Raw genomic sequence first — 18,512 nt, forward strand, 5'->3', positions numbered from 1 at the left:
ATGTGTTAGCAATGAGACCTGTCTCCTTAAGGGGCCTCACCCTACTTGCCCTTTGGGCCTCCCTCTCCAGCCTTCCTTAAGGGCCTGAGGCTGCCCCAGCTCCCTTCCCATCTATCCTTATTTCACACAAGCCCTTCGCATCTTAAGATCTTTCCCGCTGTTCCCAGTGGGACACAAATGGGGGTAACAACAGGTTCCAGAATCCTATACAGTTTTTCCATGTCTGGACTGTGGTCTGTGGTTACAGAGTTCCTTTGAGATACAAACTGGATGCCCCATTGAGCTTCTGCCCCATTTCTATTCCCAAGGGAGGTGCTCACTTCCTATCTGGCCCAGTGTGCTGAGTCTGCCACTGTGAAGGCTATTTTCCCAGCACTTTGGACTGAATACACCCCGAGGCAGGGGATAGACACTCCTTATTCCCAAGTCGAACTTTTGCAAGTTGGGACCTTCAGGCTGGGCGCACACATTGCTCCAAACCTCTGCGTCTTTCAAGCACATTTCCCTTTGGTAGGTCCTCTGAGATACTTGGTAACTATTTGCTTCAATCTCCCCATTTGCAAAATACAGGCAATAGCCCTGTGTTGCCTAACCAGAGAGAGAGGTGACATGAACGTAAGAGGTCAATCTGAGCTCTTGGTACAACCCGAGCATCATGGTAACAACATGGTGTTCTCCCCAGAAAGACTTCAAACCTGGCCATGCTCTTCCTGCAGCTCAGAGAAGGCTGGCTCTGGACAACACTAAGCCTGTGTCCACCAAAAGAAGACAGCACAAGAAAGATGGGCTCCAAGAGAAATCTAGCATGGGGCTTCTCAAACTTTAATGTATACATGATCACCTGCAGATCTTGTAAAAATGCAGATTCTGATTCAGAAAGTCTGCAGTGGAGGAATTCTGTGGTTCTAATGAAATCCCAGGGGATGCCAAAGGAGCTGGTCTCTAGAACCTTAAGGATCTAGAACCTTCAGGAGCTCCTGGATGGTTTTATGATTTGACATGCTCCCCTCCTCCTTCCCGCACCTCCTCTCTTTCTCATCCCTTTCTCCTTCCTTCCTCCATCACCACATTTCTATCTGGTCTTACCTAACCAGGGTTGAGAACATTCAAGGGAAGAGATACATATTGAAGTCCTACTGTGTGCCGAGCCCTGGCATGGTATGCTCTGCTTACATCCTCTCCTCTGTTTGGAGAGAGACATGTAAACGCGGTGAGCCGAGTCCAGGCTTTGAGAAGGCTGTGGGCACCAACTGTGGCCAGATGTGTGGGAGGGAGCTCAGGATGTTCGTCACCACATGGAAAGAGCCCGTCAGCTCGGAACACAGGAGAGACTGCCCTTTCCCGAATCCCTGGACATGCCTCTGGGCACTGCTAACTCCAGTCCCACCATGCACAAACCAACATCCCTCCCCATGCCCACTTTCTCCAGTTTGCTCTCTCCCTCTGGTCTAATTGGTTTCTTCTCACACAGTTCCATAGTGCTTATGGCATCAAAGGGAAGATATGTCTCCAGAGGCCCATGGACCAGAGTGCTGGAAAAGCTTGGGGCAGACAGGGGTCTCAAGTTGAAAGGTAAGGGTTTGAACTGGGGTTTAAACTGACCCCAAAACCAGAGAAGGCAAATGCCTGGCATGGAGGTTGCTGTCATCTTTTGCTGAGTTGAGAACATGCTTTGTACTAAACGTGGGTACAACCTAAGAATCCCCCACACAACTAGTGGTCTACTGGAATGGATGGGCAAGATGCCACCTGTTTACCACCCCTGCACTGCAGCAAATTTATTATAACTTGCTACCAGCCACTGAAAGAAAATTGCTATACTTGTTGACTCATTTGCTTGGAAAGTGGCCCTTTATTCAACAAAAGTATCATAAGAAAAGTGGCTTAGTCTCACCCTCCTATCCAATTCCTGCTATTCAGACTGGCCAGGGGTCCTGCATCTTCTTCAACATTCTAGCTGATGCCTAGCATTTGTACAGTCCTTTGCAGCTTGCAAAACTCTTATCTGTTCCAGAAAACTAAAGCCCAGAGAACCTACATGGCTTGTCCAAGGCCAGGCAGCTTCGGTGGTGAAGCCTAGCACAGGCTTGCTGGCTGTGCTGGAAGAAGCCATCCAGGAGGGACATGTCAGCATGACACCCATTATCATCACAAAAACTAGGTGCAGGGAGAGTCCTCAGAGAGGCTGTGTGGGCGGCAGAGAAGCTCCACGGGCAACAATGATAATGATCATTGTGGCTGCTATTCAATGTTCAGCCTTGCACTTTGCAGAACATGTTATAATTATCTCACTTACTCATTAATAACCTGTGCAGCAGGTACTATTATTTCCATTTAAGATGAGGACACCAAGAATTTAACAGCCAAGCCACTTGCTTAAGGTTAGGACTTGGATCCTAATCTTCCTAACTCAAAGCTGGGCTTCTTAGTTATACACCATCCTCACTGGATGGAAAACATCAAAATCAGAAACCCATCATATGGGGCAATGAGAAAAATCAGAAGCAATGCAAACCCTTCAAACCAGCTAAAGGAGGACATAAGGAAAAGAGAAGTATCCTTTCCAGCCCAGTCCTGAAATCATTTTGGAGCCTCTGTCTTTTAAATTAAGATCCCGGTTGCCAAAAGCTGATGTATGTAAGGTGACCTAAGTTGAATGGCACTTTCCCGGTGGTGATAAATGCATGTTGCCTGCCAAGATGGGCTGAGTATAGACGTGGATTCCCATGCCCCTCGGATGCTCAAGCTGTGAACTGCAAGATGGAGAGTGCTGTGTGGGTTTCAGGGGTTTAGAGTTCTAATCTGGGGTGCACCATTTACTCCACACTCTTGGTCAAATTTCTTCACCTCTCAGAACTCCTTCTAGAGCCACAGAGTGATAGAGTGGGGAAGGAGATCTTGTAGATCAATGCCATCGTTTGATGGATGGGAACACTGGGCTTCAGAGAGGGGCAGGGACTTGCTGGTTGTCCTACGGGCAGCTCGAAGGTAGGCAGGTTCCTAGGAGGTCTCCTCCCTTACAGTTTGCCCCATTTCCTGCTGTGCATGGCTCCCCTGTCTACAGCAAAGCCATCACCCTGCCTAGGTGGCAGTGAGGCTCAGGTGAGACCCTGCCTGCCCCATACAAACACATGTCAGGCACCATCAGTAGCTGAGCACAGAGCTCTTCCCAAGGGGCCACAGTGCAGTGTGGCTAGGCGGTACCTGGTGGGCGTGGGGGGCTGGTGATGGTGAGCCATGGAACGGGGTGGGGCAGCCGTCCTCTCATAGGGCTTTTGCTCAGGAGACTCATCATTGCTTTTCAGAGCAAATGGCATTCGTTGGCTTCAAAGGCAGCTTCCGGCCCATCTGGGTGACACTGGACACTGAGGATCACAAAGCCAAAATCTTCCAAGTTGTGCCCATCCCTGTGGTGAAGAAGAAGAAGTTGTGAGGACAGCTGCCGCCCAGTGCCACCTCGTGGTAGACTATGACGGTGACTCTTGGCAGCAGACCAGTGGGGGATGGCTGGGTCCCCCAGCCCCTGCCAGCAGCTGCCTGGGAAGGCCGTGTTTCAGCCCTGATGGGCCAAGGGAAGGATATCAGAGACCCTGGTGCTGCCACCTGCCCCTACTCAAGTGTCTACCTGGAGCCCCTGGGGCGGTGCTGGCCAATGCTGGAAACATTCACTTTCCTGCAGCCTCTTGGGTGCTTCTCTCCTATCTGTGCCTCTTCAGTGGGGGTTTGGGGACCATATCAGGAGACCTGGGTTGTGCTGACAGCAAAGATCCACTTTGGCAGGAGCCCTGACCCAGCTAGGAGGTAGTCTGGAGGGCTGGTCATTCACAGATCCCCATGGTCTTCAGCAGACAAGTGAGGGTGGTAAATGTAGGAGAAAGAGCCTTGGCCTTAAGGAAATCTTTACTCCTGTAAGCAAGAGCCAACCTCACAGGATTAGGAGCTGGGGTAGAACTGGCTATCCTTGGGGAAGAGGCAAGCCCTGCCTCTGGCCGTGTCCACCTTTCAGGAGACTTTGAGTGGCAGGTTTGGACTTGGACTAGATGACTCTCAAAGGCCCTTTTAGTTCTGAGATTCCAGAAATCTGCTGCATTTCACATGGTACCTGGAACCCAACAGTTCATGGATATCCACTGATATCCATGATGCTGGGTGCCCCAGCGCACACGGGATGGAGAGGTGAGAACTAATGCCTAGCTCGAGGGGTCTGCAGTCCAGTAGGGCAGGCAGTCAGGTCCATGTGCACTGCAATGCCAGGTGGAGAAATCACAGAGAGGTAAAATGAAGGCCAGTGCCATTTCAGAGGGGAGGCTCAGGAAGGCTTCTTGCTTACAGGAATGAAGGCTGGGGGCATTTTGCTGGGGGGAGATGAGGCAGCCTCTGGAATGGCTCAGGGATTCAGCCCTCCCTGCCGCTGCCTGCTGAAGCTGGTGACTACGGGGTCGCCCTTTGCTCACGTCTCTCTGGCCCACTCATGATGGAGAAGTGTGGTCAGAGGGAAGCAATGGGCTTTGCTGCTTATGAGCACAGAGGAATTCGGTCCCCAGGCAGCCCTGCCTCTGACTCCAAGAGGGTGAAGTCCACAGAAGTGAGCTCCTGCCTTAGGGCCTCATTTGCTCTTCATCCAGGGAACTGAGCACAGGGGGCCTCCAGGAGACCCTAGATGTGCTCGTACTCCCTCGGCCTGGGATTTCAGAGCTGGAAATATAGAAAATATCTAGCCCAAAGCCTTCATTTTAACAGATGGGGAAAGTGAGCCCCCAAGATGGGAAAGAACCACACAGCTAAGGGAGGGCCTGGGGAGCCCCACCCTAGCCCTTGCTGCCACACCACATTGCCTCAACAACCGGCCCCAGAGTGCCCAGGCACTCCTGAGGTAGCTTCTGGAAATGGGGACAAGTCCCCTCGAAGGAAAGGAAATGACTAGAGTAGAATGACAGCTAGCAGATCTCTTCCCTCCTGCTCCCAGCGCACACAAACCCGCCCTCCCCTTGGTGTTGGCGGTCCCTGTGGCCTTCACTTTGTTCACTACCTGTCAGCCCAGCCTGGGTGCACAGTAGCTGCAACTCCCCATTGGTGCTACCTGGCTCTCCTGTCTCTGCAGCTCTACAGGTGAGGCCCAGCAGAGGGAGTAGGGCTCGCCATGTTTCTGGTGAGCCAATTTGGCTGATCTGGGGTGTCTGAACAGCTACTGGGTCCACCCCAGTCCCTTTCAGCTGCTGCTTAATGCCCTGCTCTCTCCCTGGCCCACCTTATAGAGAGCCCAAAGAGCTCCTGTAAGAGGGAGAACTCTATCTGTGGTTTATAATCTTGCACGAGGCACCAGAGTCTCCCTGGGTCTTGTGATGAACTACATTTATCCCCTTTCCTGCCCCAACCACAAACTCTTTCCTTCAAAGAGGGCCTGCCTGGCTCCCTCCACCCAACTGCACCCATGAGACTCGGTCCAAGAGTCCATTCCCCAGGTGGGAGCCAACTGTCAGGGAGGTCTTTCCCACCAAACATCTTTCAGCTGCTGGGAGGTGACCATAGGGCTCTGCTTTTAAAGACATGGCTGCTTCAAAGGCCAGAGTCACAGGAAGGACTTCTTCCAGGGAGATTAGTGGTGATAGAGAGGAGAGTTAAAATGACCTCATGTCCTTCTTGTCCATGGTTTTGTTGAGTTTTCACTCTTTTAATGCAAGGGTCTCACACTGTGAACCACTTAGGATGTGATCACTTTCAGGTGGCCAGGAATGTTGAATGTCTTTGGCTCAGTTCATTTAAAAAAGATATCTATTTGAAAGTTCTCAGAGTTGTACATATGTTTCACAGTACAGGATCTGTACATAAAAGTTTCTTTCCTAAACCATTCACCAAGAGCCAATATCTAGGCATTTTCTTGGTAGCACAAATTTTCTTATTGCTTAGAAAATTGTCCTCCTTGTTATTTCTGTTTGTAAGACTTAAGTGAGTTAGGTCTTTAAGGAAAGCAACGCTCCTCTGAAATGCTTGTCTTTTTTCTGTTGCCGAAATAGCTGGTCCTTTTTCGGGAGTTAGATGTATAGAGTGTTTGTATGTAAACATTTCTTGTAGGCATCACCATGAACAAAGATATATTTTCTATTTATTTATTATATGTGCACTTCAACAAGTCACTGTCAGAGAAATAAAGAATTGTCTTAAATGTCATGATTGGAGATGTCCTTTGCATTGCTTGGAAGGGGTGTACCTAGAGCCGAGGAAATTGGCTCTGGTTTGGAAAATTTTGCTGTTATTATAGTAAACATACAAAGGATGTCATCATCTTGTCTGTTTGTTTCATTTTCTATTAAAATGGGCTTCATTTTATCTAGGGATAATAACTTATCTAAGGATAACCTAAGATAACCAGTTATCTAAGGATAATGAGGCTGATGAAATCACCCCATGTGTCTGCCTTACTTCCATGGCCTTATTCCCAAGAGCTAGTCATATGTCAAGATCCTACCTTGCCTTGCTCCAAGGCGGGGTGTCCATAAGAGCAGGTGGAGATGGTTCAAAGAAAGAGAAGATATCATTCATATGGCCGGCCATGTCCAGAACTTGCTGTGTCCTCCACATTTCTGAGCTGTCAGGAGGCTGTCACTTCAACTCCCCTCCCCGATGGGGAAGCCAGGCAGAAGCAGGACTCTCTTTTCCTCCCAGGCCCTGTTTGGCTGGAGGCCAAACACGTTTGACAAGAGCATGGGGGCTGAGGTGGGAAAAACAGGTCCAAATCAAACTGGCAGACGAGAGGCAGGCACAGGTAGAGGGCACCTCAGGCAGCACTGGAAGGGGCTCAGGAGTCTGGAGGGGAGAGAGTGAGAGGCAGAGGTTAGAGCAGGTGAACTGGGAGTGGTCCAGAACTGCCAGTCCAGGAGGGCAGCCACTAGCTTCATGGGGCTACATACATTTAAATTAATTTAAATTAAATGCAATTAAAAATCCAGTTCCTCAATCACATTGGCCACAATTTTCAAGTGCTCAATGGCTATGTGTGTCTAGTGGCTACCATATAGGATAGAGTCGATATAAAACATTTCCATCACCACAGAGAGTTCTTCTCTTGATGATTTCCAAAGAGCTCCTGGGTCTTATGCATTGGGTTTAAAAACAAAACAACTATGTCTCGTGTGTGTCTGTGTGTGTGTGTGTGTATGTGTATGTCTCTCTGTCTGTCTGTGTGCATCTGTGTATAGTCAATTCACTTAAAGGGGCTGGTACCAGATTGGTCGTTTTAAGCTGCCAATACACAAATATATCTGGCAGACTAGCTTTGGGCATAAAGTCAGCTGTGCAGTAGAGAGTACACGGCCTCTACCTTCAGGAAACTTTGCCAGGAGAAAGAGATCACATTTGCACACTCAGTCAACAAATATTTTTGCACCCCTGCTCTGTGCCAGGCACGGTGCACACAGAGGAACACAGAATGACCCCATGGAGAACATGAAATTACCTGCCCAGTGAGTGGTGTGGCAGGCTTCCGAGGGCAGGGAGTGATCATCGCCTGGATTGGTCAGGGAAGGTCAGTGAGTAGAAGTAGGACAGGTGTTGGCCTGAGAGTCAGAGATGGATAAGAGAAGGGCCTTTTGTAAGAGGCACAGTCTGACAGAGGGGCAGCTATCAGGGTGTGGGCATGAGGACACCTGGGCATAAATCAAGGCTCAGTCATGAGAGGCAAAGTGGAAGGTGGGTTGGGCCAAACACAGGGCCAGCTTTAGGGCCCACTGGCTGTGATGAAAGAGGGTGGGGGGTTACTAGTGACTTCTCAGCCAGAAGTGTCACTGCGTGAAAGAGAGCACAGCCCACTGATTCAGTAGGTGCAATAGAAGAGGCATCCAGGGAGGACTTGGAAAGCAGACGCCAACGAGGAACCGTCGAGCAATGGGACACTGCACCCAGCTAGATGCACAGCAAAAGAAGCCACAGAGAGGTTGGGGTGGAGGGACAGGCAGGCACTTCAGGGTCCTTCATTTGTCCCTGCAATAGTCACCAGATCCCACAAGTAGTCACTGCAATGCATTAGGTGACCAGTGGGTACCTCCCGTTCCTGTCCGCAGGGAGACAAACAGGATGATCTGCTCTCCCTCACCAGCCTGGGAGGGGACAGGTCAGAAAAGTGTGGCAGAGTTAAGTTTTGCAGAATGCATAGGAATGAACTAAGTGAAGAAGGTCAAAGAACATTCCTGGTGAGGGAATGGTGCTGGAAAGGCCTGGAGGCGATGTGTAGGAGTTGCTGGAGGAAAGGGGGTGGGGTTCCTCCCCACAGACTGGAGGGGTGAAGGCATGGGCGTTCACTCATGGAGGCTGGGGTGGCCTTAGAGGTCAGTGCAGTGACAGCTAACAACATCTGCCTAAAGAAAACGCAACGGCACAAAGCTGGAAGCAGGCGTTTGGGAGAATTTTGTTCCCATACCCACAGGCACACAGGGTATGCTGAGTTGGGCACACAGGCAATCCCTGAGGTGGCATATGCCTGCATCTCCAGTCTGGTCACCCATTCCTTCCTCATCCCCAATCCCCAGATGAGCCCTAATCCTCATCCCCTCCCACTGGCTCAAGGATCTTAGAGTCCTCATAACATGGTAGATGACCTGACCCACCCTGCCCTCTCTCCTCTCGGCTTGGCCCACGCCTACTCATGTTCCAGGGCGTAGCTCCACACAAAGCCTTCTCTGACCCATGCCTGGCAGCTTTCTCCTTCCTCTCCTGGGCCCAGGGCCCAGTGCCTTGATATTGCGCCCCCTGTCCCAGGCTGTCATTCACCCCTTCCCCCAGACTGTAGCCTCCTGCAGAGCATAGGCCATAGGTTTTCCCATATCTGGCAGAGTTCTGTTGGGTAATGTGTGCTTGCTGTGTTGAACAAAGGCATAAAAGCCGACCCTAGCGCAACCCTCCTGCCTCCAGTACTGAAGCCAAAATCCTGAGCCCTTTGACCCCATCCTAGCTGTTTTAGCCTGGGGGCTAGGTAGGCGGCAGAGGTTTTCTCAATGGCAGGGAAAGGAGTAGGATGTGGGTGGTGGGAAGGGCTTAATCCTGGGAGGATCAAGTCCACAGGCACCTGGCAGTGCCCTCATGTCCTCAGGGCTGGGTTGGGGTGAGAAGGAGAGCAGACAGAGGTAATGGTGAGGGTTGGGGGAGGGGATGGAGGAAGGGAAGAGTTCATTGTCCCAGTAACTGCCCTCCCTCACAGAAAACAATCAGGAGCATCAAACAGAATCAACAACATGCATGACTCAGCTTTGAAAGCTACAAAGCAAGCTCGTCTAACCCACCGCCAGTGGGCTACATGCAGCCCTGGATGGCTTTGAATGCAGCCCAACGCTAATTTGTAAACTTTCTTAAAATATTATGAGATTTTTTTGCATTTTTTTAAAGCTCATCAGCTATCGTTAAGTGTTAGTGTATTTTACTTATGGCCCAAGACAATTCTCCTTCCAATGTGGCCCAGGAAAGCCAAAAGATTGGATGCCTATGCTCTAAAGCCTGCTAGTCAGTGTGGTCCATGGGCCAATGGCATCAGCATCATCAGCATCAGCTGGGGGAGGTGGTTCACACCTGTAGCCCCAACACTTTGGGAGGCTGAGGCAGGTGAATCGCTTGAGCCCAGGAATTCAAAACCAGCCTGGGCAACATAGCGAGACCTTGTCTCTACTAGAAAAAAAAAAAAAAAAAATTCAGCACCACCCAGGAGTATAACCAGGAGCTGGTTAGAAATGCCCAATCTCGGCCGGGCGCGGTGGCTCAAGCCTGTAATCCCAGCACTTTGGGAGGCCGAGGCGGGCGGATCACGAGGTCAGGAGATCGAGACCATCCTAGCTAACACGGTGAAACCCCGTCTCTACTAAAAATACAAAAAAAAAAAAAATAGCCGGGCGCGGTGGCAGGCGCCTGTAGTCCCAGTATTCGGGAGGCTGAGGCAGGAGAATGGCGTGAACCTGGGAGGCGGAGCTTGCAGTGAGCCGAGATTGCGCCACTGCACTCCAGCCTGGGCGACGGAGAGAGACTCCGTCTCAAAAAAAAAAAAAAAAAAGAAATGCCCAATCTCAGGCTCTCCCAGATCAGCTGAATCAGAATCTGCATTTTAAGAAGGGACCCAGGGTAGTTGTTTGCACAGTAAAGTTTGAGAAGTGTGTGTTTGTGTGTGTGTGTGTGTGTGAGAGAGACAGAGTCTCTTTAGCCCAGGCTGGAGTGAAGTGATGCAATCTCGGCTCCCTGCAACCTCCGCCCCCCAGGTTCAAGCGATTCTCCTGCCTCAGCCTCCTGAGTAGCTGGGATTACAGGCCTGAGCCACCACGCCTGGCTAATTTTTTGCATTTTTAGTAGAGACGGGGTTTCGCCATGTTGGCCAGGCTAGTCTTAAACTCCTTGCCTCAGGTGATCCACCTGCCTCGGCCTTCCAAAGTGCTAGGATTACAGGTGTGAGCCACTGCGCCCGGCTGAGAAGTGTGGTTTTAGGAGTCTCTAAGAGACCAGGCACAGTGGCTCACACCTGTAATCCCAACACTTTGGGAGGCCGAAGCAAGAGGATTACTTAAGCCCAGGAGTTCCAGACCAGACTGGCAACATGGCAAAACCTCATCTCTACAAAAAATACAAAAATTACCCAGGCGTGGTGGCTCATGCCTGTGGTCCCAGCTACTCAGCAGGCTGAGGTGGGAGGATCACTTGAGCCTGGAAGGTAGAGTCTGCGGTGAGCCGAGATCGTGCCACTACACTCCAGCCTGGGTGACAGAGTGAGATCCTGTCTAAAAAAATAATAATAAAATAAAATAAAAAAGACCTAAGAGCCTAGGCAGCCAGTTTAGAATGGATTTTATATAAGGCTGCCCAGCTATGATGACATGAAGTGTGGTGGACGGAGAGCTCTGGGCTAAGAATCAGAAGGAGTCCAACTGCTCCCCTCGACTGCAAGATTCCTTCTTTCTTCCCCTGGTCTCCACACACTAATTATTGAAGACAAGGAACATGTCTACAGAAAAGTTGGGCTTAGGTGTTATTCATGGTGAGAGCAAAAGAAAACAGTTCTCGGACACACAAAGTCTTAGAAAGAGTAGCACGTGGGTGCTCTTCCAGAAAACATTAAGGTGTTCTCTAAATCAGATAGAGAAACAAAATCAAGAATTTAAAATTGGGGTAAGGGGAACAGGAAAAAAAAGCCAGCAGCCAACCCTAAAATCACAAAGATATTGCAACAAGTTTTATAAATATAAACACAGAATTCGGTGCAAAGCCAAAAGCAATTCTGAGATAGCCAATTGTTAATATTCACAAAGGAAAGTTGGGTTTTACAAACCCGGGATATATGGTAATAACAAGCAAAACAGATACAAGGACGGAGCGTGCAGAAGGGGTGGCTGTGTTAAGTTCTTCATCTTCTCTCTCTTTTTTTTTTTTTTTTTGTTTGAGACAGAGGGTTTTGTTTTGTTACCCAGGCTGGAGTGCAGAAGCATGATCCTAGCTCACTGTGGCCTCGACCTCCCAGGCTCAAGGGATCCTCCTACCTCACCCCCTGAGTAGCTGGGACTACAGGCTCACGCTACCATGCCCAGCTATTTATTTATTTATTTTTTTGTAGAGATGGGGTCTCACTGTGTAGCCCAGGCTGCTCTCAAATTCCTGAGCTCAAGCAATTCTCCCACCTCAGCCTCCCAAAGTGCTGGGATTATAGATATGAACCACCATGCTCAGCTTCTTCATCTTCTCTTGTGGGAGGAAATTGCCTCATGTTGTTTTAGACATTAACAGAGTTATAATTATAGGTTTAAGAAGGAAAACAAAAACTAATGATGATAATGAATAGCATTTAAAAATGAGACATCTCCCTACCACTGCAGAAGAAAAAAAACAAACAAAATACAGTCTCCATAAAGAGAGGACAGAAAGATGACATGAAAATGACCACACAACACCTGGGTAAAGAGGAGTCCAGCCACAGCAGCAGTAACAGTATGTAACCAACCTAGGTTTCCCAGCTAAAAATGAAAGACCTTCAGGTTCTGCCAAGAAAATAAAATTAAATTATTTGTTGCCTACAGGCTTACCACTGTAAACACTGGCTGCTTGAGCGTGGTCAGTTTTTAGAGACCACCTTTCCTCTCTTCATATTTAGCTGAACTTGCTTAGGCTCCCATGATTGGAAGAAACTTGGCAATCCCCATGATTGGAAGAAACTTGGCAATCCCCATCCACTGCAAAACACACACACACACACACACACACACACACACGAAATTGGCTCATGCAATTACAGAGACCAACAAGTCCTAAGACTGGCAGTCTACAAGCCTGAGACCCAGGAGAGCTGATGGTGTAGCTCCAGTCTGAAGACTGGCAGGCTCTGAAACCCAGAAGGAGCCAATGTTTCAGCTCAGCCCAAAAAGCAGTGTCTCAGCTCAAAGGCTGTCAGGCAGAAGGAACTCTCTCTTACTCAGCCTTTTTGTTCTATTCAGGCCTTCCACTGGTTGGATGAAGCGCCACCCCCCCCAACCCCATATTAGGGAGGGCCATCTGCTTTCCCCAGTCTACCAATTCCAATGTCAATCTCATTTAGAAACATTCTCACTGAAACTCCCAGTATCATATTTGACTAAATCTCTGGGTAGCCCCTGGCCCAGTCAAGTGGACACATAAAATTCACCATCCCAGATTGCCTCTTTTCTTCTTGATTTCCTCAAATTACACAAACACAAGCAAGTTATTTATAGCGGAATTTTGCTGAAGATTTAGGAATATGGCATAGCAACAGCTTCAAATAGAATATTAGTCATCATTTCCCAGAAGTTCCTCTACCCTCCCATTCGCCTACACACACCTTAAGTAAATTCCTGGGTCAGGCTGCTACTAGAACATCAGAATTCTCCTTGCCTTATCAGGTATAGAATTGTTGCTCTCTCATCAATAAAAAGATTGGTCCCAGGCATTTATTTTATTTCAATTAATTAATTAATTTAGAGATAGGGTCTCACTCTGTCACCCAGGCTGAAGAGCAGTGGTGCGATCTTGGCTCACTGCAACCTTCACCTCCCAGGTTCAAGCAATTCTCCCACCTCAGCCTCCTGAGTAGCTGAGACCACAGGCATGCGCCACCACACTCAACTAATTTTTTCTATTTTTTGGTAGAGATGGGGTTTTGCCACGTTGCCCAGGCTGGTCTCGAACTCCCGAGCTCAGGTGATCTGCCTGCCTTGGCCTTCCAAAGTGCTGGGATTACAGGCATGAGCCACCGTGCCTGGCCTTAGGCATTTTTTTTCATATCCAAACACTCATCAAGGTGCTCTGCTGAGCAAAGAACTATCTCTCAGGGGTCACCACCCTTTAGCAGTATAAACAATCTGCAGAGGCCTTGCAATTGCAGCCTGTCTTCAATGTGATCAGGTTGGGAGCAGGATTGTCTTTTCAAGGTCCTTGATGTGTCAGTTTATGGAATGGCAATTGTTGAGGCAAAAGATGACAGTTACCCCCATATTCTGAGGAAAAGCTCCTAGAGTAGCCGTGAAGGACTTGGTAAGAAGTGGTGACCCACCTCCAGGCTAAGGAAGAGAAGGCTGGAGAGTCATTGAAGGGAGATGCCCTGAAGGAAATTTACAAGAGTCAATGTGCTATTGGGTTTCCCCTCTCTCAAAGGGTGCATCCCCTAAGCCCGGTGAGAGGCTCCAAGAGAACCCCTCTTGGGGAGATTGCAGAGATTTACCAGAGGAAGAGATTGACATTTTACTTCTCAGCTGGACACTTGCTGAGTGCCTAAAACTCACAGGTCATCCAGCTGCTGTTGGAGTTGGGGGAGACAGTTTTCCGGAAAGCCTGCCTTGCATGGCTGCCATGTGAGAGGGTAGAGGTTGAAGGTGCCTCTCGCCCAGAGATGACCGAAGGTAGATGGAGGCTGGAGCTGCTGCAGTGCCTGGAAGGATGAAGGGCAGCCTCTGGGTCAGTGCATTCACTCCTTTTGGCTGGGAAAGGATGTGTGAGGCTTCCCATGAGTCAAGTGTACATTGTGGAAATTAGTGCGGCCCTGGTGTGAGCTAGTTTGAAAGGGCCCTGTTCCAAGTGGCTGCCTGCTTAGCTGAAGGGGTTCCTGACAGAAAGAGATATAGGGCAACTCCAAGGGGTTTCACCAGTATTCAGCTAGAAAATGTCTTGCTCAGATCAAAGTTGGTAAGGGGGATCTTGGGCATATTCTCCAAACATGCCAAACAGCCAATAAATGGACACCTGCCATAACGGAGAACACTTACGAACCCTCTTTCTACCATAACATAAATTATTAAAGACTTTTAACCCCTCTTCTTCCAATCCCCCCACCTTTGCGCCCCTGCAGGAGCCAGCAGGAATAGGAAGAGATGGGAGAAGTGGAGAGAAAAAGCAAAGTGGAAGAGAGAAGCATAGCTCATGTCCCCATTATCTCCTGGAAGTGCTCAAAAAGAAGTGGGTAAGAGCAGTGGTGTGCAGGTAAACTCAACTGGAAGCAGGGGGAGTGGGGCGGTGGGTGGGAGAAGCCCTGTTCGTAGTATTTGTTGATGCCCATAGTGTAAATTCTCCCATCATGGCTGATTTTCAGCTGCAATGGTTTCGCAACCAGCTTGTAAAATTCCTGTCTATTTAACAATTGGTTTTCACCAGCTGGTCCCAGCCAGCTCATCACTGACAGAAGGCTGAGTGAACAAAGGGGGTTTAAGACAGCACTGAGTCCAGGCGTGGTGGCTCACACCTGTAATCCCAGCACTTTGGGAGGCCAAGGTGGGCAGATCACTTGAGCCCAGGAGTTCAAGGCCAGCCAGGGCAACATGGAAAAAACCCCATCTCTACAAAAAACACAAAAATTAGTTGGGTGTGGTGGCACCCACCTGTAGTGCCAGCTACTCAGGAGGCTGAGGTGGGAGGATCACCTGAGCTTAGGGAAGTCAAGGCTGCAGTGAGCTGTGATTACACCACTGTAATCCATCCTGGGTGACAGACAACATCCTGTGTTTAAAAAAAAAAAAAAAAGCACGGAGGAAAAAAAAAAAAAAACTCTTTCCCAGTTTGTACCTTTCAAGATCAGCACATTCAACCAACCAATTACACAAAGTGGAAAGAAGGAGTACAAGGACTTACACTCCCTTGGAAAGAAAGAATTAAGCTGTTAAAATGAAATTCTACTTATTTGCATCTTTTAAATAATTATTTCTCCTTCAAATTCTAGAGGGAAAACACTTGATATATGGTTGAATAATGACACAATGTTGGGGATGAGGAACGCTTTCTTAAACAAAATATCAAAGGAAAAATCAAAATTGGTTGATATGCCTACATAAAATTATTGAAACTCTAAACAATATTGACAGTAAATAAACTGAGGAAATGAGTTTAAAATACATATCCCAGAAAAGAAATTATTATCTTTGGGTGTCTAGTCATCTTCTGTTTGCCTCCAGATCAATTCTACACCCTTCCCTGCCCTGTTTAAGGCCCCAAGAGGCCGAGACATGTCCAGCAGCTGTTCCCTGGCCCTCTGGCTCCCTGTTGGGTTTGGCCAATTGGAGGCACCGTCAACAGATGGAAGGGAGGAAGGAAAGTCCTGGGTTAGGGAATTCATGCCACTGTCTCCCTTTTTACTGTGTCTCTGTGAGTTGACTGTATCCCTCTAACGAAGATGAGAGCTTTGGTCAGGAGCCCTTTCGTGGTCCCAGTAATTGCCCTCTCTCTCAGCATCGCCAGGCTTAGGGGTGGTAACTGGCCCCCACTTTTGCAAGCCCAGGGCTATTGCACTACTCCTTGTTGGGATCCCTAAACTTTATGCACACAATTTGCAAACAATCCTGCCATTAAATGCTCCTTAACATGCCATCTGCTTTTTGCTGAGACTCTGCTGATATTTTATATGAGAGGCTCTTACAAAGCAGTAAGGAACAAAAAGAAAAAAAAAAAAAAGAAAAAGAAAAGAAAAGAAAAAAAGCAAAAGGGGGCCAGATTACATAAAAAAAAATATAAATGGCAAAATGGCAAAAGATATATTCAAAAACTAAACCTTGTTGGTAATTATAAAATGCAAATTGAAACAACAGTGAGATGCTATTATCCACCTAGTAAACTAGAAAATATTAAAAAGAACTATAAAAGACAGAAGAAATGAATGCTCCTAGACAAAGAGGATAGAAGAATAATTTGGTGCAAATTTTCTGTAAAGCAATTTAGTACTATGTAAAAATGACTGCAAAATGTATTCAGACTTTGGCTCCAAAATTCTGTCAAAGAATTTATCCTAAAGAAAGAGCTACAGAAATGCACAAGAATTTGTGACAAGGATATTCACTGCAGCATTTTATATGATGATGAAAACTGTAAAACAACCTAAGTAGTCAACAGTCAGATATTGGCTAAATATACCATCACAAAGAAGATGAAAGAAAAAACATTATAGACAATCAAATGCTGAGAGATTTTGTCACCACCAGGCCTGCCTTACAAGAGCTCCTGAAGGAAGCATTAAACATGGAAAGGAACAACCTGTACCAGCCACTGCAAAAACATGCCAAATTGTAAAGACCATCAACACTATGAAGAAACTGCATCAATTAACGGGTGAAATAACCAGCTAGCATCATCATGACAGGATCAAATTCACACATAACAATATTAACCTTAAATGTAAATGGGCTAAATGCCCCAATTAAAAGATACAGACTGGCAAATTGGACAAAGAGTCAAGACCCATCAGTGTGCTGTATTCAGGAGACCCATCTCACGTGCAGAGATGCACATAAGCTCAAAATAAAGGGATGGAAGAAGATCTACCAAGCAAATGGAAAGCAAAAAACAGCAGGGGTTGCAAACCTGGTCTCTGATAAAACAGACTTTAAACCAACAAAGATCAAAAGAGACAAAGAAGGCCATTATATAATGGTAAAGGAATCAATTCAACAAGAAGAGCTAACTATCCTAAATATATATGCACCCAACACAGGAGCACCCAGATTTATAAAGCAAGTTCTTAGACACCTACAAAGAGACTTAGACTCCCACACAGTAATAATGGGAGATTTTAATACCCCACTGTCAATATTAGACAGATCGAGACAGAAAATTAACAAGGATATCCAGGACTTGAACTCAGCTCTGGACCAAGCACACCTAATAGACATCTACAGAACTCTCCACCCCAAATCAACAGAATATACACTTTTCTCAGCACCGCATCATACTTATTCTAAAATTGACCACCTAATTGGAAGTAAAACACTCCTCAGCAAATGTAAAAGAACAGAAACCACAACAAACTGTCTCTCAGACCACAGTGCAATCAAATTAGAACTCAGGATTAAGAAACTCACTCAAAACCGCACAACTACATGGAAACTGAACAACCTGCTCCTGAATGACTACTGGGTAAATAATGAAATGAAGGCAGAAATAAAGATGTTCTTTGAAACCAATGAGAACAAAGACACAATTACCAGAATCTGAGGGACACATTTAAAGCAGTGTGTAGAGGGAAATTGATACCACTAAATGCCCATAAAAGAAAGCAGGAAAGATCTAAAATCGACACCCTAACATCACAATTAAAAGAACTAGAGAAGTAAGAGCAAACACATTCAAAAGCTAGCAGAAGACAAGAAATAACTAAGATCAGAGCAGAACTTAAGGAGATAGAGACATAAAAAACCTTTCAAAAAAATCAGTGAATCCAGGAGCTGGGTTTTGGAAAAGATCAACAAAATAGACCACTAACAGGACTAATAAAGAAAAGAGAGAAGAATCAAATAGATGTAATAAAAAACGATAAAGTGGATATTACAACCAATTCCACAGAAATACAAACTACCATCAGAGAATACTATAAACACCTCTATGCAAATAAACTAGAAAATCTAGAAGAAATGGATAAATTCCTGTATACATACACCCTCCCAAGACTAAACCAGGAAGAAGTTGAATCTCTGAATAGACCAATAACAGGTTCTGAAATTGAGGCAATAATTAATAGCCTACCAACCAAAAGAAGTCCAGGACCAGACAGATTCACAGCCGAATTCTACCAGAGGTACAAAGAGGAGCTGGTACCATTCCTTCTGAAACTATTCCAATCAATAGAAAAGGAGGAAATCCTCCCTAACTCATTTTATGAGGCCAGCATCATCCTGATACCAAAGGCTAGCAGAGACACAACAAAAAAAGAGAATTTTAGGCCAATATCCCTGATGAAGATCAATGCGAAAATCCTCAATAAAATACTGGCAAACCGAATCCAGCAGCACATCAGAAAGTTTATCCTCCACGATCAAGTCGGCTTCATCCCTGGGATGCGAGGCTGGTTCAACACATGCAAATCAATAAATGTAATCCCTCACATAAACAGAACCAACGACAAAAACCACATGATTATCTCAATAGATGCAAAAAAGGCCTTCGAGAAAATTCGCCAGCCTTTCATGCTAAAAACTCTCAACAAACTATATTGATGGAACAGATCTCAAAATTATAAGAGCTATTTATGACAAACCCACAGCCAATATCATACTGAATGGGCAAAAACT

General features: G+C 47.0%; 1 protein-coding gene across 6 annotated transcripts in view; it reads left to right on the forward strand.

Moving 5' to 3' along the window:
• Nucleotides 1-6,279, forward strand: part of CEMIP (cell migration inducing hyaluronidase 1) — a 172,536-nt gene extending 166,257 nt beyond the window's left edge. For all 6 annotated transcript variants that reach the window (XM_063596876.1, XM_034939277.3, XM_003810732.6 and 3 more), the window contains 2 exons: nucleotides 1,472-1,572; nucleotides 3,306-6,279. In XM_063596876.1, the coding sequence (XP_063452946.1) occupies nucleotides 1,472-1,572; nucleotides 3,306-3,433 (229 nt within the window). In that variant the 3' untranslated portion in view covers nucleotides 3,434-6,279. The remainder of the gene's footprint in view (nucleotides 1-1,471; nucleotides 1,573-3,305) is intronic.
• Nucleotides 6,280-18,512: the final 12,233 nt, after the last annotated feature.

Source organism: Pan paniscus, chromosome 16, assembly GCF_029289425.2.
Source record: "Pan paniscus chromosome 16, NHGRI_mPanPan1-v2.0_pri, whole genome shotgun sequence".
In the NCBI taxonomy this organism is placed as follows: Eukaryota; Metazoa; Chordata; class Mammalia; order Primates; family Hominidae; genus Pan; species Pan paniscus.